We start from the raw sequence: 21144 nt of genomic DNA, 5'->3' as shown, positions 1-21144 counted from the left end.
TATGGCGGCATCCTAGTCCTGTTTCAGCACGCCGTTTTATTGTCGTTGCTCAACTTCATCGTGCGCATTGTTCACATTGTTTTAACTTTCCTCAGCAGTCTAGGAATAGATCAGAGCGTTGTCCGAGATGAATTCGAATCTAAATACAATGCAGGAGTCCTACTTAAAAGGGCTGAGACAGATGACAGGAGGCCCTCAGGTGATTCACTGTTCAGTGTGTGTGTGTGGTGTGTGTGTGGTGTGTGTGTGTGGTGTGTGTGTGTGTGTGTTTTCTGAGTTCTGAAAGAAGATTGTTTATAAACTTTTACCACCTCTTTGCAGAGTGTGGCTCTTACACAAACCTAGCTGTCCGAATAGGTATAAACGTCGTAAAATTCTGTCAAATGGGTTGTCCACTAACCGAATCATCCAGACCGTGTAGTTCAAAGTACATCTTAATTCATTTGTTTGTTTACAAGCATAATCCTTTGAAAAGTGTTCGATACGAGGGCTCTGTGGTGTTTAATGATTACATGAAATCTCAATAGAAAAACCCACCTATACTTTTAGAGTTACAGACTTTCGTGACGTTCTGGGTCATCCACATCCCAGGAAGCATGGTGAATGTTAAGTCCAGTATATGTATACTCAATACGTTCTTATCTAACAAAAAATCCTGTTTTCTTTTGAATGTTTTTTATTTTTATTGTTGCGCTGTTTGTTTGTTTTGACATGCAGTTTTGACCTGTTGTTTTAAGTTGAACAATGAATTTCTTGGCAAATTCACTCACGTGCAATATGATTTTTGTTGGCAGAAAAAAGTGGTTGCGGCCCCTTCAGAGCGCACAGGGCTGGCCAGTCGCCCCAAACAACAGGCCCCAGAGTATGCACACTTTGACAGGCGCCAAAAGCTGTCGCAGGCATTTGACATTAGCAACAAGGCAATGGTTGTATCGTTGATCTTTTGGCTGCTGATTATGTACCTCCTGTACATCGGGGGTGGTTACGGACTCATGTCTCTGCGTGTTTCAAGGGATGATGGTGATATTCATGAGGTAAGATCATTTGCAGCTGGTGTTACACTTCTCATGTATACTCATGTATATCAGTATAACAGTGACCTGGCGACTAAAATAATGACACATTGTACACATAAAACTACAAGATGAGAAACTCAGAAAAGCTTTTTTTCCATCCTCTAAAAGAAGCCATATGGGATATAATGACTCATAAGCAGGAGCCAGGATGGCTTTAAGAATAATAAAAGAAAGAAAGAAAGAAAGAAAGAAATGAACCAGCCACAAAGATGTATTATGGCTCTTGATGTATTGCTTTCCTTTTGACAGGAATGCCCGGCCAAGCTTGACGCTAACATCAGCGAAAATCTGCACATCTTAGAGAATTACCCCCTAGGTGAAGCTGGTCCATACATTGGACGCTTTCCTTCTGCCCACGCCAGCGATGACGACTTCAAAGTGGACGCTACAAAGTTGCCTCCCCTGGTGACGGGGGCAGCCTCCTGGCAGTACTACCAACTGCAGGGTTTTATCAGGCACGTCCACAACGACCTGAAACCTCAGCACCCTGACCTCAAGCTCATCGTCTATGATTTGGGATTATCCAGAAGAGAGAGAGAAATTGTGAGTCATCTGCAGTAAAGAACTATAAGTAACAGTTTGAATCCTTAATCTGTAGTTCTTCTTTCTGTTTTATCATCTGTCTTCTTCTTTTTTCTGATTTTTGTGCCTGAGGAAGACCCCAGTGGTCGAAACGTCGCTCGTTATTGTTCTGTATTCTTCGTTCAAACTTGAGTACAGCATTTTTGATCTTTTTCTTTATCGCTCTGACGCGCAGTCACCATTGTTTTTCTCCTATAAGTAACAGAAGATGCATGAGTGTCTGAGTAATTGCTTAAGTTTATGAACACAAATAACTGCTATTTTAGATAAAGCTTCCATGTTGATTCTGTTTTAAATGTGTACACAAGAGTGATCATATATTGTGTCAAATGTGTGGTTATTAGAAACATGGTTCATGAATGTGATGAAGCACCAAGGGTGTCGTTTTATAAAATGTCGCCATCTGGTCAGCCTGGGGCACTTACAGTTTCAGTTTCTAACTTACTAGGGGGATGTAGCTCAGTCGGTAGCGTGCTGGATTTGTATCCAGTTGGCCGCTGTCAGCATGAGTTCGTCCCCATGTTCGGCGAGAGATTTATTTCTCAGAGTCAACTTTGTGTGCAGACTCTCCTCGGTGTCCGAACACCCCCGTGTGTACACGCAAGCACAAGACCAAGTGCGCACGAAAAAGATCCTGTAATCCATGTCAGAGTTTGGTGGGTAATAGAAACACGAAAATACCCAGCATGCTTCCTCCGAAAACGGCATATGGCTGCCTAAATGGCGGGGTAAAAAACGGTCATACACGTAAAATTCCACTCGTGCAAAAAACACGAGTGTACGTGGGAGTTTCAGCCCACGAACGCAGAAGAAGAAGAAGTCTAACTTACTGGCAGAAAAGTTGCCCGCACTTTAGACCACTTCTTGCAGAGCAACACAAGCTTTCATAACATCATTACGCAATTCGGCAGTCTAGAGGTATTTGGCATGTTGTCTACAAGTTGAAAGACTTTTAAAAAGTGACGTGACTCTGTATTCTGTGAGGTTATGTCACTGTGCATTGTGTGACGTTATGTGACTCTGTATTCTGTGAGGTTATGTCACTGTGCATTGTGTGACGTTATGTGACTGTGTATTCTGTGAGGTTATGTCACTGTGCATTGTGTGACGTTATGTGACTCTGTATTCTGTGAGGTTATGTCACTGTGCATTGTGTGACGTTATGTGACTGTGTATTGTGTGACGTTATGTGACTATGTATTGTGTGACGTTATGTGACTCTGTATTCTGTGAGGTTATGTCATTGTGCATTGTGTGACGTTATGTGACTGTGTATTGTGTGACGTTATGTGACTCTGTATTCTGTGAGGTTATGTCACCGTGCATTGTGTGACGTTATGTGACTGTGTATTCTGTGAGGTTATGTCACTGTGCATTGTGTGACGTTATGTGACTCTGTATTCTGTGAGGTTATGTCACTGTGCATTGTGTGACGTTATGTGACTCTGTATTCTGTGAGGTTATGTCACTGTGCATTGTGTGACGTTATGTGACTGTGTATTGTGTGACGTTATGTCACTGTGCATTGTGTGACGTTATGTGACTGCATGTGCATTGTGTGACGTTATGTGACTGCATGTGCATTGTGTGATGTTATGTGACTGTGTATTGTGTGACGATGTGTGCAGCTGGAGCAGTACTGTGACTGTGATGTGAGGACAGTTGACTACGGTGTTTACCCGGACCATGTGGCCGACACCACCAACTTTGCCTGGAGGCCTATTGTTCTACAGGTATGGGTGGTTATCATGACAGTAAAAGCTCAGTTTTAAGGCCATCAATTTTAAGACTCCCTCTACATTGAGGCCTGATTACTTCCCTTTGTTTCTTAGATCGTTTTATGAACACTCTGCCCCTTGTGGTTATGATTGTAACTTGTCTTATTTATGCTTGCCATAGAATAAATTAGATACAGTGGTAACTGTAACGAAAGTACACTCTTGGGACCAATACAGTGGTAACTAACGAAAGTACACTCTGGGGACCAATACAGTGGTAACTGTAACGAAAGTACACTCTGGGGACCAATACAGTGGTAACTGTAACGAAAGTACACTCTGGGGACCAATACAGTGGTAACTGTAACGAAAGTACACTCTGGGGACCAATACAGTGGTAACTGTAACGAAAGTACACTCTGGGGACCAATACAGTGGTAACTGTAACGAAAGTACACTCTGGGGACCAATACAGTGGTAACTGTAACGAAAGTACACTCTGGGGACCAATACAGTGGTAACTGTAACGAAAGTACACTCTGGGGACCAACCAAAAGTGTCCCTTCATTGCAGGTAGAGATTTTAGACAAAGGGAGAATAGGAGTCCTTTCAAGGGAGGTGGCCCCTATGAGGAGGGGCCCTTACATTAACAAGATCATGTTGTCCCTGACTAAGCAGCCTGAGATGTTGTGGGTGCGTTTCAGATTTTGCTGGAGGAGTTTGGGTCAGTAGCGTATGCAGATGTCACCACCCGTTTCAAGACCAGCAACTCTTTAAACTTGCTGCATTTTCGAGATGGCCGCAACTTTTTGATGTGGGATATGCCAGTCTTTACTTCCGTTGTGGCCTACACCAACAAACTCACCTTTCAGTACCTCAACGAAACTCGCTGCGTCTTTAAGGAGTCAAGCATGATCGACTCACAGGTCAGTGGCAGGATTTTAACTCAGGGCACAGCTGCTCATGTGCACACATCATCATACATAATAACTATGCCTGGAATATTTTGTTATTATAAGAACTGGGTGTGATGTGTCTAAACTGACATGGTGCAACAATGAACTTATGTGATGTGTGTGACATTCACATGGTCTAACAGTGACATGACATGCTGTGTGTGAAAGTGACATGGTGTGACAGTGACATTCGTGTTGTGTGTGAAAGTGACATGGTCTGACACTGTGTTCACTGTGTGTGCAGCTGCTGGTGCTGTATAGGACCAGCTGGGTGTGGCAGCGCGTCATGAAACCCTTGCTCAAGTGTGCGCTCAACCTCGACTGCATCGCGCCTCGCTGGTCCCACTTTGACGGCTGTTTGCACTTCCGACGGCCCAAGACCACCGGCTGCCATCGCTACGACTTGTCTGTTTTCAGCATCGTCCTCAACCGCGGCATGCAGATGACAGTGGCGGGCAACATCAACCGCCACGTTCCTCCCAAACTGACATACTTCAGTGATGACCAGCCGACCCTGTTCATGGAGCAGCCATGGACCTACACGCAAATCATGATTCTCATGTGTATACCTTGGCTCGTCGTCCTCTTCATGATTAGAAAACCGCTGTTCCGGTGCCTGAACTCCACAATAGTCAAAAATAGTTAATTTATGTACGTTTCAGATGCCTCTACAAACACTGTAAAGTAATTGGCCATATTATGCGAGCCTTGTTACTGTGAAGCCTTGCAAAAAAGACCAGCAAAAATGTCAGAAAATAAATACTTAAGAATGAGAGTTTTAACATAGCAGTTATTTTACAGACTATATGAACAGAAAATGTGAAAGAAGGTGATCAAGGTGCTTGGTTAGAGGGTCTTTAATAATTTCTTCATGAAATATAAGTATTGATTTTTACTGGCAATACTGCCACAAATGTCTGGACAGAAATGAATGCCCATGCACGCTAAGGTCCCTTCTACACTTGGTGCTGTTCAAACAGGGGCAGGTAAAAGTGTGCAAATCAATTTTGATCAGAAGAAAGTGTAGATCTCTAAGTAAACAATGATGGTATCAAAATCATGAAAATCAAACTAGAAAGAAGATCAACTGAATCATTGTATACCGTTGACGATCACAACCATGTGATTGGCTGATATTTATTTATTTTTTTGTAATAACACTGGGACTGTGTCATTTGGTGTTGCTCTGGGGGAAGGGAGGTAATTCTAGTAATCATTTCTTGTACTGTATTCTGCAAATATAGTTTATCGTTTTCAAATCGAGCATTTTATTTGGATGCAATATTTCAAACTCTTACGTAAAGTCATAAGATTTTTCTTTTGCTCTTTTCATGGAGAGGATCGATCAACATGAAATTTCATCCATATCAATCAATATGAGGCTTATATCGCGCGTATTCCGTGGGTACAGTTCTAAGCGCAGGGATTTATTTATGCCGTGTGAGATGGAATTCTTTTTACACAATACATCACGCATTCACATCGGCCAGCAGATCGCAGCCATTTCGGCGCATATCCTACTTTTCACGGCCTATTATTCCAAGTCACACGGGTATTTTGGTGGACATTTTTATCTATGCCTATACAATTTTGCCAGGAAAGACCCTTTTGTCAATCGTGGGATCTTTAACGTGCACACCCCAATGTAGTGTACACGAAGGGACCGATCGGTTTTTCGTCTCATCCAAAAGACTAACACTTGAACCCACCACCTAGGTTAGGAAAGGGGGGAGAAAATTGCTAACGCACTGACCCAGGGTCGAACTCACAACCTCTCGCTTCCGAGCGCAAGTGCGTTACCACTCGGCCACCCAGTCAGTACTAACAATACAGGGGTGTGAACAAACGAAAAACAATAATAAAGGTTGGTCATGATGAACAGCGGACACCGCCATTGTGAGACTTCTCCGTTTTTAAGTTTTTCAGATTTTCAGATCTTCTCTTCCTAACATATGTGACTTTACCTCAACCGTTCCAAGACCTAATTTTCTCCGATTTTTTGGAGGTCATAAAAATGGGGTTGGGTGGGTGGGGGGTCCCCTGTGTCCCAAATATTTAACGTAGAGTTAAATGTAAGTGGTCTGCTCCGCTAATGTGTTCACCTTTCAGTAGCCCAGCCTGACTTGATCTCTTGCACTGTCACTGGGCATAGTTTCACAGGGTATACTAAAAAAGGAAGACATGAATGCACATACAATCAAAAGTAACCATTTCTGTTGCATTGTACATGAGGGTTTTTTCCCGTTGCGAGTTGCAATGCAAACTTTGTTGAAAATTTTTTTGAAGTGTTGAATCTACACTTATGCATATCAGTTGTACACAATCAAGGGCTGAAGGGTAGAACTTAAATCTCTTGGGCAGATAAAACGTACCACAAGGAATGGCTGAGATTAGGCACGATATACTCACTCTCTGTGTGCCATACTGACCAGCTTGCTTACAAATTGTGTGGACAGCTTTATTGTGAATGAAACAACATTTTTTCACTTATGTTGTGTCATATGTGACCCTCCACCACGGAATTAGTCGCATGTCACCTTTGCATATTTTTACATTCTCATAAAGAGTTTTTTATGCTCTATCCAGTGGTGAAAACCGTTTTAGAAAAGAGCGAAAACTGTTTGAGTTATAAGCCTGTGACTAAGGTGACCCTCACACTGTTACCAGACACTCCCGGGACTTATATTGAGCCTAGCGCAGAACCGAGCGATGTGACATGCGACTCCTTTCGTGGTGGAGGGTCACATATGTGCTTTTACATTAGCTTCTCTCCAACGTTGATTCTAAATCTGTCGCTCTCTCTCGGCTGAGAAAAAGCCAAGCAGTGGAAATGCATGTTGAGGATGCATGGTTCATGTGAGCATGTTTGTAAGAACATTTCAACTGTTAATATTCATCACGGGAGATGAGAGATTGGCTACAGCTTTGTCATGAGTGTTTTGACCGACACACATCGATCAAAAGGGTCCATTACTAGTTATTGCACATATAGACGGCCTTTATTTGGATTCTGATCACCAAAAGGACAAACTGATCAGCCTTTTATTGCTTTTATGTTTGCAATTGTCTGTTGTTTTCTTAGTTTTTATATTTAGTCAAGTTTTGACTAAATATTTTAACATCGAGGGGGAATCGAAACGAGGGTCGTGGTGTATGTGCGTGTGTGTGTGTGTGTGTGTGTGTGTGTGTGTGTCTGTGTGTGTGTGTAGAGCGATTCAGACTAAACTACTGGACCGATCTTTATGAAATTTTTTTTTTTTTTTTTTTTGACCTTTTTTTTTTTTTTTTTTTTTTTTTTTTTTTTTTTTTTTTAACATTTTATTTCCTATATATACACATAAACACAGCATAGCATACATCATACACAAAGCGCATACACACGTACATACCTAGACAAGACGCAGACATAGACAGTAGGGTGGGATGTTGAAAAGACAGGGGATATGGAAGGGGGGGGAGAACTGAGGTTGTGGGGGGGGGGAGGGGGGGGGGTTGTAACTGAGGTTGGGGGAGGGGAGGGGGTAGGTGGGGGCGGTGGTCACAATTTAGCCTCCAAGTATACATGGGGTTTAATTATCAGCATAAAAGTACTGTATAACCTGTTATGAGTAAATGGGTCAGGGGGTATCACATTCAAAAATGTTCATACGAAATCAATCAATACAATTATCCTATAGCATCAATGAAAAAAGTGTCTATATAAACACCACTCTTTTTCAAATTTACCATAATAATTATTTACACTAGCATTATACTTTTCGATCAAAAACCTTTGTTTAGCAATTTTCACAAAAACCCCATTGTGATCTGATCATATTTTCTTGTTCAATTTTCCAGTGCGTTTCCTGTAGTAGAAATACATTACCCTTGCTTTTTCTCAACAAATCAAAAACATCTTTTTTCTTTCTAAAATCTCCTAAACCATTTACATTAAAAGTAACAATATTTAATAATTCACACATAGCCATCTTCAAATTTAATTTCCATTTCATACAAGACTGTACATTCGATGCACATCAAACACAAACATGTCAGCTTGCATGCTGGACAAATTCGACAACACACCTGACATACCAAACTGTCAACACGGACAACAACACTTCGAGTAACTTCCAATGCATACATAGAAACAAGCACTGCATTCGAGTTGATTTGTGGTGCTGCAGGTGAACATTTACATCGTGTGCATGATTCCGACATAACAAGGAATAAATCACCGAATGAACAGGTACAGTTTTGTTGTGACCACCGTCTTACATACACAAGGGGCAGGAAGGGGGAAGTAGTGGGGGGGGCTGACACAACACAGCAGGGGAAACGACACACAGACTGGTTGCAACGACAACAAACAACACGCACCATACACACACATCTAAACATATACATACTGTAAGTACTCAGCGCTCTCTCGTGACCAGTTTATGTCCATTAGACGAGCTGGAATGTTATCAGTTCCATGCCGCGTTCGACGTTCGCCATTTACACACTACAACGAGTGACAACAACACGCGCAATTCCATTGGCTGTAGTGACGTTGAAGTCACATGACATCTTTGTTTATAAAGATCGTGTACTACACGTGGCTGCAGATTTTGTCGACTTCTGGTTCGAGATTACCTAGTGTTGCGAGGAGCGGGTGGAGGGGGTAGAGGTAGATGGGTTGGTAGACTTTGGGCTGGCGACACGCACGCGCTCTAGGTCGGACAGCTTTGTGATAAGATGGATTCTGTTGTCGTCATCTTTAGCGAAAATCTTGCCGTCAGATGTCCAGGCACTCTGTATTCCCGGACGATCAGCGGCTTGTCGGTACAGAGTGTAGTTTGGCTTGGTCAAGTCCTCCACAATCACCACTTTCGGCTTGGCACCTTTCAGCAGGCGTCGGTTGCGTACTACTTCTTGCTTGGTTTTCCTGGAGAGAAACTTCACAATGATGGGCCGGTTTCTTCCTGCCTGTCTCTTGCCAACTCGATGTGCAGCCTCAATCAGATCTGGCGTAATGTGTGTCAACTTTAGCTGTTCATGCAAGACTGTTAGCACTTTCTTTTCGCTTTCCTCCGCAGATTCAGGATTTTCTTTTGATTCATCAACAAACAACAGTTTTAAGTTGCTGCGACGGGAGTACTGTTCGTTCTCGTTCGCCCGTTCGTATGCAAGTTTCCCGACGTATAGCGCTTCTTCCACCTGTCGATGTGTGTCTTCTTGCCGTTTTTCGCATTTCTGTAGTTCAGTGGCCAGTTTGTTGTTTTCTTGGTGCAGATCGAACACCTCGCCTTTTAGCTGCTCAACCGTACCACTGAGAGCGTCCAGCTTCTTGTTGAGTCCATCATTCATGTTCATCAACATTCTCATTAAGTCTTTGTTTGAACAATCTCCACTGGCATTGTCTTTGTCATTCCCACACATATCAACTAACGAATCTGTGTCACTGTCTTGTTCAAAGGCCGAGTTGGCAGCCATATTTGTTGTTGTGAGTCTGTTGAAGTGAGAGGGAATTGTGCCCGACTGTTTTTCTTCTGAGAGTTTCGGTCTCTTTGGGGCTTTCTTCGTTTTCTTCACGTTGCTATCAGCGTTGCACTTACTTTCTGTGACAGAAGTGTCGCCTTCCACACTCGAGTCAGCTTGGTTACGACGCTTGACAGATGCAGACCGGGCCCTGTTCATGTCGAGTGCGGCACATTAATTCGGCGTAGTGTCCATAAAACAATAGTATCACCTCTGATTCTTCTGCATACTGGTGCACTGAGGATGCGCCTGCAAGGCTTTCACACGTTCATATCCCTGCACGCTTAAATTAGCTTGCTAATTAAGAAAACCACGATATGTGGCGGAGCGCAGAAAAAACGTGCCTTCTCGCGGCGGTGAGCGGGAGATAACCCTCTTTATGAAATTTGACATGAGAGTTCCTGGGTATGAAATCCCTGAACGTTTTTTTCATTTTTTTGATAAATGTCTTTGATGACGTCATATCCGGCTTTTCGTGAAAGTTGAGGCGGCACTGTCACGCCCTCATTATTCAACCAAATTGGTTGAAATTTTGGTCAAGTAATCTTCGACGAAGCCCGGACTTCGGTATTGCATTTCAGCGTGGTGGCTTAAAAATTAATTAATGACTTTGGTCATTAAAAATCTGAAAATTGTAAAAAAAAATAAAAATTTATAAAACGATCCAAATTTACGTTTATCTTATTCTCCATCATTTGCTGATTCCAAAAACATATAAATATGTTATATTCGGATTAAAAACAAGCTCTGAAAATTAAATATATAAAAATTATTCTCAAAATTAAATTGTCCAAATCAATTTAAAAACACTTTCATCTTATTCCTTGTCGGTTCCTGATTCCAAAAACATATAGATATGATATGTTTGGATTAAAAACACGCTCAGAAAGTTAAAACAAAGAGAGGTACAGAAAAGCGTGCTATCCTTCTTAGCGCAACTACTACCCCGCTCTTCTTGTCAATTTCACTGCCTTTGCCATGAGCGGTGGACTGACGATGCTACGAGTATACGGTCTTGCTGAAAAATGGCATTGCGTTCAGTTTCATTCTGTGAGTTCGACAGCTACTTGACTAAATATTGTATTTTCGCCTTACGCGACTTGTTTTTTCTTCTCTTTACTGTGTATTATATCCATAGAATAAGGTATAATTTGAGCAGTGTGTCTGTGTGTGTCCATTAAGCGTGTGTTGGCATGTATGTGTGAGGGTGCAGGCATGTAACGTCATACAATGTGATTGTCATGCAGTCTGTCTATATAACACTTACCTCGACAGTACTATTCTTGCACATTATCTATTATAGGCCGAAAAAATTGGACAAAACGCTGCGTGGGTACAATTATCTCCCATAACCATGCGCCACCGTGGATCCCAAGCACTGTCTGAGTGCTTCCCCCTTACAGGATGTAGGTGGCGCGTCCTCTTTCTTTTTTCGCGCGTGACAGTAGGCTGTGTTTCTGCTGCGCTCCCGGATTATTTTGGATTCTAGAGTCTTCTTTTCTGTGTGGATTACCACCTGTTGGATTTTTGTGTGTTATTCCACTTCTGGCTTGAGGCTACGTTGTTTTTCTTCCAACTTGTGCCTCCGTTGTTGTGTGGCGGACTCGGCGTGCCTACCGTCCTACTTCGTGGTGACCGGTCGTCTGCTTCTCGTTTCGCCTCATTCACTTGAGTATTGACCTAATTTTCTTTGAATTTTGTTAATTCTCGATTTTTTAAGGGTACGTACAGGGCGAGGTAGGATGTCTCGTCTTGTTTTGGGCTCTGGTTCTACGGAACCAGAGTCTGCCGGGGGCAACCCTTCTCCGGGCGCACAGCGTCATGTTTTGCGCACGGACAGGGGGACCTTTCGGCGCTCCGACTCTCCCTCCCCAAACGCTTTGCGTTTGCGGCGAGGGAGGGCGGAGAAAGCCTGTTTGAGCAAGCTCAATGCGAGCTTGCTCAAACAGGCTGGGCTTGAACCTGGGACTTCGGGCGGGGCTGCGCCGTCGAAGGTTCGGGGAAGGTCGAGGGGAAAGAAAAAGCGTCTTTCTCCTTCTCCTTCCGTGGAACACGCTTCCCCCCCTTCGACGCCGTTGTCCGGCCCTCAGTCTCAGGCTTCAGCTCCTCCCGGTTTCAAGCCTGGGGGGAAGGTTTCCTTCTCCTCCCTGGCTCGAATCCGGGGGCGGGTCGATTCCCAACCCTCTTTGGGGGTTGGTGAATCTGATCTAGGGGCTACGGGAGAGACTCAGGTTTCGACTTCTTTCTTTTCCGGTGCCTCTCCTGTGCCCTCCTCGGTTTCCACCGCTGTGGAAGCCAGGAGGGACACGGGTCCTCCTCTGAACTCCCTCGCTGGGTCGTCTACTGCTGTTTCGACAGTAGTCTCGGACTCATGGGGGGGGAGATCGGAGGAGATGACGGGGTCTATGAATTCCCTCCCCGCTGGGGTTGGGATGCGAATTGACCCCGTTCAGGGCGGTCCTGTGGGGGCAGGGGTTTCAGGCATCGTGCCTACGACCACTGCTACTACGGTTCCCTCTGACGTCCGTGTGACTGGTGGCTGTCCCTCTATGAAACGCTCCGGCCGACTAGTTACTGGACGTGGAGGTGTTCGACAGAACGTGGTACTTCTGTCGAATGGTCAGGGCGACGGGAACATTGTTTCTGTTGCTCAGACCGACACCTCCGACCGGACCGTCTTGACCCCACGCCATTCCTTAGCGTCTGGTGTTCGGGTGACGGATGGTCCGGACCAAGGGTCCGGAACGGTCCAGGCTTACGGGTCGGGATCGAACCGGACCCACGGGTCCCGACTGGACTTGACCTCCGGGTTTGGTCCGGACGGGACCCATGGTACGGGACCGTACCGGACCTTAGGGTCCGGTGCGGGACAGTACCTCTGGCCCTTGCCGGACCCCCGGACCTACGGGTCCGGATGGTACGGTACGGGACCAGTGGTCCGGTCGGGACCGGACCACCCGACCACCTCTGTTGGTCCGGGTGGTCTGGCACCGAACCGGAACACACCGGACCACCGGACCTACGGGTCCGGATGGTACGGTACGGGACCAGTGGTCCGGTCGGGACCGGACCACCCGACCACCTCTGTTGGTCCGGGTGGTCTGGCACCGAACCGGAACACACCGGACCACCGGACCTACGGGTCCGGATGGTACGGTGTTTCCACGTCCGGACCGAACCACCCGAACACTTTTGTGGGTACGGATGGTTCTGTGCCGAACGGGACCTCCGGATGGTACGGGACCGGACCGGACCACCGGACCGGACCGGACCACCGGAACACCGGACCACTCGACCGGACCGGACCGGACCACCGGAACACCGGACCACCCGACCGGACCGGATCGGCACCCCCGACCGGACCGGACCACTTCTTTTCTGATCAGACCCGATGGGTCCCTGTTCAGTCTATAAATGGCGGGGGTTCGTTGGCTGGACTGACCCAACAGTCGCAGGGTTTTTGTTGTTCTCTCCCTTCGGCTGCTGGAGACGTTTCGTCTTTGGGGCAGGGGTCTTCGCGGCCTCTTGCTTCAGTGGGCGTTTCGTCACAGTCTACTTCATCACTTTCGGCTCCTCCCCCTCAAGCTTCCTACACTCCTGCTGTTGAGGAGTTGTCGGGAAGTGAAGAGGAGAGTGAGTCAGAGGACGATGGGGAGGAGGATCAGGGTCGCCCTGAGGTTAACACTGATCCTCTACCCTTGCCGGTTTCTGATGGAACTTCCGAAGCTATGCTTCGTACTTTCCAACAGTACATGACAGACATCACGCGGCGTCTTGACGCCACGGATGCCTCTCTTAAGCGTCTGTCGTCTAGTGTTCCCAACCCTTCGGTTGACACACAGGACGTGGAGTCTGAGGACGAGAGGCAGGAGGCTCTCCCTCGCACAGCTAGAAGGACGTTTGAACAGTTTCAGGACGTCCTTCCCTCCGACGCCCTCTCGTCCTTGGAGTCCGCTTCGGCCCGGGCGCGGGAGGCACACGCCGCGTCTGCCGGCGGCTCGTTTTATGAACGATCCGGCCGCCAGCAATTCGCGTTCCACCCTAGTCTTAGTGCCACGGTGGAAGCGGCAGCACATCGCCTGAGGAGTACAGATTCACGTGCGAACGCGACCTATGTTCCTCGGGAGGACGCGGATTCAGTGCCGTGCTTTCCTTCGGGAGGCGCACCTCCACTGTTTCCTCGTGTCCAATCTGTTTCGTCCCTCCCTTTTCCCTTTGACTCTCGAACTCTCCCTTTCCAGACTTCGAGTGTTCAGGGTGGGGCTGACGGTGATGTGTTCGTTGGGGAGGTGCCTTCGGTCAAGAAGGTGGAACTGAGCTCTGCTTCGTTCCACAATCTTGAGGCCACCGTTTCTTCCATTGTCGAGGCCCAATCACAGGCCTTGACATGGATGAGCACGCTGTCCACACTGTTGGACCCTCCCGATCGGGCAGAGTCCGATTCCACTCGGGTCCTTGACACGGTTCGAGTGGATCGGGCTTTGCATGCCGTGCGATCGTGCGTGACGACTGCGGCAGAATTGGCCATTGGAACACGGGTCCACTTGTTGGCCCTGTTCCGTGATCATTTTCTGGCTACTTCTTTAGTGCCTCCGGATATGAGGAAGAGTCTGAGGAACACGTTTCCTCAGCCTTCTTCCCTTTTTCATCCGGGCACTGTCCGTTCTGTGGTGGAGTCCACACGCCAGAGGAACACTGATTCTCTGATGGTTGGCCTCGCTGCTTCGGCGACGTCGGCGGGGAGTAAGAGAAGTGCTACAGTCACCTCCAGCTCCCAGCCTCAGAAGAAGAAGAAGAAGAAGCCAGTTTCACTGCCTCCTTCTTCCTCCTCTCAGGCGCCTGTCGCGTTCCCCCCTGCGGCCCCGGCTTCTCGTGCTCCCAAGCGCAAGAAGAAGGGTGCTCAGACAGGTAAGGGTAAGCAGCACCACCAGGGGGGTGGTCGCAAGCCTGCGCCTGCCCGCCAGCAGAATTTTCAGTGAGTCCCGGCCCTACGTTGACGCCCCCTCAAGTTGCCCCTCTTTCGTCCGTCGGTTCCCTTTTTCGGGCCCGCGACATGTGGGGCAGACTGGTCTCCAACCAGTTTATCTTGAGGGTGGTGGGGTCGGGGTTTTCTCTACCGCTGTCGTCACAACCTCCATTGTCCGCTCTACCTTTGACGTTCCCTCCTCCTCGAGACCCTGCCAGATGGCAGGCTCTTCAAGACGAGGTGAACTCGTTGGTCGAGAAGAAGGCTGTCTACCCCCTTTCTCAGCCTTCTCCGGGGTTCTACTCCCGCCTGTTCACCGTCCCCAAAAAGGACGGCAGGTTCAGGCCGGTGTTGGACCTCTCCACCTTGAACTTGTACCTTCGCAGGTGCAAGTTCAAGATGGAAACCCCTTCGTCGGTCCGGTTGGCCATCCGGCCAAACGATTGGGCCACGTCTGTGGACCTCCAGGATGCTTACTTCCACATCCTGGTGGCCCCGGGGTACCGACATCTGCTCCGGTTTGTTTGGGAGGGCACAGTGTTCGAGTTTCGGGCCCTCCCATTCGGCCTGTCCTTGGCCCCGCTGATTTTTACAAAGGTGGTCAAGGAGCTGGCGGCGTTGGTCAGAGCTCAGGGTGTGCGTCTGCGTCAATATTTGGACGATTGGCTCACCCTGGCCCAGTCTCGCGATCAATGCCTCCAACACACCCGGCAGGTCCTGGAACGGACCCATGCTTTGGGGTTCCAGATACAGTGGCACAAGTCAGACCTCGTGCCAGCCCAGCAGTTTTGCTACTTGGGGATGGCGTTCGACACAGTGCTTTACACTGTGTCTCCCTCCCCGGACAGAATCCTCTCCCTGAGGCGAAAGATCCTCTCCATTCAGGCTTGCCGCGCTGTTCCTCACAGGCGGCTGGCGGAACTGTTGGGTTCCATGGAGTCTGTCGCTCTGCTGCTGCCCCTTGCAAGGCTACACAAACGTCCCCTGCAACGGGCAGTAGCAGATCGGACTTCCAGGCCTCTCGATTACACCGAGTTGGTCCAGATCGGGCCTTGGTTTCACGAGGCTGTAGTCCAATGGCTGGACCCGATCTGGCTCAACTCTGCGGTGCCTATCCAACCGAGACGGCCGTCTCTCTTCCTGTACACCGACGCTTCTACGCGGGGTTGGGGGGCCCACCTGGACCTGCACGAGGCCCAGGGGGTCTGGACCCAGGAGGAGTCCCTCCTACACATCAACTTTCTAGAGTTGGAGGCGGTTCGTCGGGCTCTGCTGGAGTTTCGCCTCCTGATTCGGGATCAGGATGTGTTGGTCCACGGGGACAACACCACATGCCTAGCTTACCTTCGCCACCAGGGGGGCACCAATTCTCGGTCCCTCTCCCTGTTAGCGGAGGAGATTCTGCTCTGGTGCCAGACCAATCAGGTCCGGATGTCAGTCCAATTCGTTCCGGGGAAACTGAACGCCCTGGCCGACATTCTCAGTCGGGGCGATCAGGTTCTCCCCACAGAATGGACCATCGCTCACAACGTTCTACGGCGTCTGTGGGCAAGGTGGGACCGTCCTCTGATCGATCTGTTCGCAACTCGATTCAGCGCTCGGCTTCCCAGGTACGTCAGCCCCTTTCGAGACACGAATGCGTTCCACGTGGACGCATTCACTCTCTCGTGGAGGCTCCTCGATGCTTACGCCTATCCCCCGACATCTCTGATTCCGAGGGTACTGGCAAAGTATCTGCAGGAACGGCCAAGACTGATTTTGGTCGCGCCTTACTGGCCAACAGCTCCGTGGTTTCCAGATCTTCGCGGTCTCACCCACGTAGACCCTCTACCTCTGAATCTGGACGGGGGAAGTCTGCTCCAGCCTCGATCAGGCCTCCCTCATCCACGTCCAGAGAGTCTGTGCTTGACCGCATGGCTCTTGTGCGCTCCAAACTGCTTGCACTAGGATTGCACAAGAGTTCAGTAGAGTTTTCCTTGAACGCTAAGAGGCGATCAACTAATCAGCTCTATGACTTACGCTGGAGAGCTTGGGCCTCCTTCGCCTTGTCCAAGGGGATAAAGCCGCTTTATCCCTCAACACAGGACTTAGCCAACTTCCTGGTGGAAGTGTATCAAAAGAAGAGTCTTTCTTCTAAGACTCTTCTTGGATACAAATCTGCCATCACTTCCACGATTGCGGCTGCTACTGGTCGCAGACCTGAACACTTGATCAGTTCCTCCCTCATTGCTAATGTCCTTTCGGGTATTAGCAATGCAGCGGTGTCTAAACCTCGGGTTTCATTTCCCAAGTGGGATGTCTTCCTGGTTCTCAAACTCCTGCGTAGCAAGGAGTTTGAACCCCTGGCAGGCATTAGTATCAAGTTCCTGACTTTTAAGACTGTGTTCCTCATCGCTTTAGCCACTTGCCGTAGACTCAGTGGTATTCAAGCTTTGAGTGGCCTGGAATTTGACATTGAGTTCACCACACATCAGGTGACGTTGGCTTTCCTACCAGACTTTCGAGCCAAGAATCAGAATGCCTCGGAGTTGTCCAAACCAGTAGTCATTCAAGCCTTGGCTCCCACTCTTGAACATGATGACCCTGATCGCTTCCTCTGCCCAGTACGTGCCCTTAGAGTGTACCTGGATAGAACACGTAGCTTTCGGTCTTCTAAGCGGTCACTGTTTGTCTCGCTTAATCCGAAGTACCAATCGGATATTTCTAGACAAACTTTAGCTCGTTGGCTGACCTTGCTTATCAAACAGGCTTATGTTCATGCTCAAGTGGATGTGGTCCCTGACATCAGGGCACACGAGATTCGGGCTATCGGCTCCTCGTTGGCGCACGTGCGGGGTGCCTCGCTCCAAAGCATAATGGCGGTCGCGTTCTGGAAGACTCCAGCCACGTTTATTAACCACTATATGCGAGACTTTTCCAGTCTCAGGCTTGACCAGTCGTATGGCATTGCCAAAGCAGTGGTTGCCAGCATGGTCATGTCAGTCTAAGGTATTTTTCTTGGGTATATTTTCTTTTACAGTAGTACTGTTCGAAAATTGCCTGGGTATCTTAATCCTTGGATTTAAGTGATTTTGATTAAGGAGTTTAATACTCTACATATCACCCTCACACCACTCTGGTATTCTGTGCAAGAATAGTACTGTCGAGGTAAGTGTTATATTGACTGTAAGGCTTCTTTTTAAGCCTACTGTCTATATGATACTTACCGAGACAGTACTATTAGAGTTTCCCTCCCGCCTCCCCTCTTGATATGTTATGGGCTTTTTGAGGGTCTGCAGCTCATAAAGAAAGAGGACGCGCCACCTACATCCTGTAAGGGGGAAGCACTCAGACAGTGCTTGGGATCCACGGTGGCGCATGGTTATGGGAGATAATTGTACCCACGCAGCGTTTTGTCCAATTTTTTCGGCCTATAATAGATAATGTGCAAGAATAGTACTGTCTCGGTAAGTATCATATAGACAGTAGGCTTAAAAAGAAGCCTTACATTTTGTTACGTACTGCAATTTTGGATCTTTTGCTCAATTTTTCCAAATGAAATTGAATGTACGGATCACAACCCTAGGCAAGAATTGCCATGTGTGTTTGTGTGCCTGACATAAAAGCAATCAATATTCATGCTGCAAGGTACGTGAATGGCCGTGTATAGGCAGATTATGAAAGTTGTTCAATTGATTGACGTTTCTCACTGGAGTGGATGTATAAATGCGCTGTGAGTAAATCTTCCCTTCGAGATCTGATTGTATACTTACTCAGCTAGGCTACTAGCCTTGTACAGAAGACTTTTGTTATGTCTTATTAGTGTATGCCGTCCACTGCATCCTGGCCCGATTACAATGTTTAGAAATGTGCTAACACCACCTGGGTAGGAGCTAGTTTCTGCTGTTCCTAGTCTTTACTGCTGACTGCATGCGTGTGCATTACTTCTTTTCATTACTCAAGAATGCATTCGCAAGACGTTTACGTGATTTGCATTTTCATGTGTAATTTTTTTAAATTCTTATACAATCAATTATGATGTGTTCAGAAGCTACTTGTGTGAAAAAATGGTGTCTTTATGGTTGCATTAAATAAATGTTTGCTGACGACGTGAACGATTGCTTACCAATATTCTTATATTCTCCAGACTTCAGGAACACAGTTTACTTCTATCTGTGTTGGCATATTTTCAGTTCAAGCCCAAATACTATGAACATTTTGCTTTATTAATTTTGTAGCAGACACGAGTGCCGATCTGTGAAATGAATGTGTGTGGATGTGCGAGATGAAATTGTCCAAGATACGTAACATTCCTTCCCACATTAATTGTCATGTGCACCACCACATATATCTGTCCAGGCAGGCTTTCACCTGGGATCAGAGCATCCTTCCACTTGGACACATACCAACCATCACCAGCTTGACCTCTACCTGTACAAAGAGTGAATTCTTCGCTGAACTGCACGATTTCACCGATTCAGTTACAAAATTAATTCAGAAAAAACTTCCCCCTCTGCTGGTAGGCTGCTAATTACATTTAGTCAAGTTTTGACTAAATGTTTTAACGCGAGACGAGGGTCGTGGTGTATGTGTGTATGTGTGTCTGTGTGTAGAGCGATTCAGAGAAGTACTGGACCGATCTTCATGAAACTTGACATGCGAGATCCTGAGTATGGTATCTCCAGACATTTTTTTCTCATTTTTTTGATAAATAGCTTTGATGACGTCATATCCGGCTTTTCGTGAAAGTTGAGGCGGCACTGTCACGCTCTCATTTTTCAACCAAATTGATTGAAATTTTGGTCAAGTAATCTTCGACGAAGCCCGGACTTTGGTATTGCATTTCAGCTTGGAGGCTTAATTAATGAGTTTGCTCATTCAAGTTGTCATTAAAATCGAATTTTCGCAAACAGACTTAATATTGATTGCATCGTATTCCTCATCATATTCTGAATCTAAAAATATATACATACGTAATGTTTACTCTTAAAATGTGATCACAATTAACGAAAATAGATTAATTAGTCTTACGATAAAAATTTAAGAAATCGATCCAAAAATGATTTCATCATTTCCTGATCCAAAAACATATAGATATGATAGGTTGTATTCAAACCAAGCTCCGAAAGTTAACAAGAATACAGAAAAGCGCGCTTTCCTGCTTAGCACAATACGCTACCGCGCTATTCTGGCGTGTTAATTTCACTGCATTTTGCACGTTGAAGGTGAGCGATTTCCTTCTCGCGGGGATTGATGAAGCTGTACTGTCTTGATGAAAAACTACAGTGCGTTCAGTTTCATTCCGTGAGTTCGACAGCTTGACTAAATGTAGTAATTTCGCCTTACGCAACTTGTTTTTGTTATGTGTTCAACAAGTGAAAATAATTGCCCTTCTAGCACTCAAAGTAGCCTAGATAATTATAATACATTGTCACGCTCGTAAGATAATTGCCCAAGTCATTGAGTCACTTGAGAAAAAGTGACTCTATGTAATCGGTCAGTGTTAGTCTGTCCGGCCGTCCGGCCGGCCGTCCGGCCGTCCGTAGACACCACCTTAACGTTGGACTTTTCTCGGAAACTATCAAAGCGATCGGGCTCATATTTTGTTTAGTCGTGACCTCCAATGACCTCTACACTTTAACGATGGTTTCGTTGACCTTTGACCTTTTTCAAGGTCACAGGTCAGCGTCAAAGGAAAAATTAGACATTTTATATCTTTTCTCGGAAACTATCAAAGCGATCGGGCTCATATTTTGTTTAGTCGTGACCTCCAATGACCTCTACACTTTAACGATGGTTTCGTTGACCTTTGACCTTTTTCAAGGTCACAGGTCAGCGTCAAAGGAAAAATTAGACATTTTATATCTTTTCTCGGAAACTATCAAAGCGATCGGGCTCATATTTTGTTTAGTCGTGACCTCCAATGACCTCTACACTTTAACGATGGTTTCGTTGACCTTTGACCTTTTTCAAGGTCACAGGTCAGCGTCAAAGGAAAAATTAGACATTTTATATCTTTGACAAAGTTCATCGGATGTGATTGAAACTTTGTAGGATTATTCTTTACATCAAAGTATTTACATCTGTAGCCTTTTACGAACGTTATCAGAAAAACAAGGGAGATAACTAGCCTTTTCTGTTCGGCAACACACAACTTAACGTTGGGCTTTTCTCGGAAACTATAAAAGTGACCGGGCTCAAATTTTATGTGAACGTGACTCATTGTGTTGTGAATAGCAATTTCTTCCTGTCCATCTGATGCCTCATATAATATTCAGAACTGCGAAAGTGACTCGATCGAGCGTTTGCTCTTCTTGTTTTTTTATGTTTTGAGAAAAACGCAAAAAAACTTTTGAACAATCCGC

At 46.5% G+C, this 21144-nt stretch overlaps 1 protein-coding gene across 1 annotated transcript; it reads left to right on the top strand.

Moving 5' to 3' along the window:
• Positions 1–7369, top strand: LOC138978150 (uncharacterized). Its single transcript, XM_070350805.1, has 6 exons — positions 1–199; positions 795–1034; positions 1326–1619; positions 3287–3391; positions 4081–4302; positions 4577–7369. The coding sequence occupies exons 1-6, from the start codon at positions 128–130 to the stop codon at positions 4976–4978; spliced, it is 1335 nt and encodes a 444-aa protein (XP_070206906.1). The 5' UTR covers positions 1–127; the 3' UTR covers positions 4979–7369.
• Positions 7370–21144: the final 13775 nt, after the last annotated feature.

This window comes from Littorina saxatilis, linkage group LG10 (assembly GCF_037325665.1).
Source record: "Littorina saxatilis isolate snail1 linkage group LG10, US_GU_Lsax_2.0, whole genome shotgun sequence".
NCBI classification, from domain to species: Eukaryota; Metazoa; Mollusca; class Gastropoda; order Littorinimorpha; family Littorinidae; genus Littorina; species Littorina saxatilis.
Note: the sequence above shows the minus strand (reverse complement) of the source record. Positions and strands in the feature narration are given on the sequence as shown.

Excerpts from the sequence above, each read along its gene's own strand:
- LOC138978150 (XM_070350805.1), top strand. The coding sequence starts at position 128 with ATGAATTCGAATCTAAATACAATGCAGGAGTCCTACTTAAAAGGGCTG. Across the intron at positions 200-794 it reads AGATGACAGGAGGCCCTCAG|AAAAAAGTGGTTGCGGCCCC; the intron begins GTGATTCACTGT and ends TTTTGTTGGCAG. Across the intron at positions 1,620-3,286 it reads CCAGAAGAGAGAGAGAAATT|CTGGAGCAGTACTGTGACTG; the intron begins GTGAGTCATCTG and ends CGATGTGTGCAG.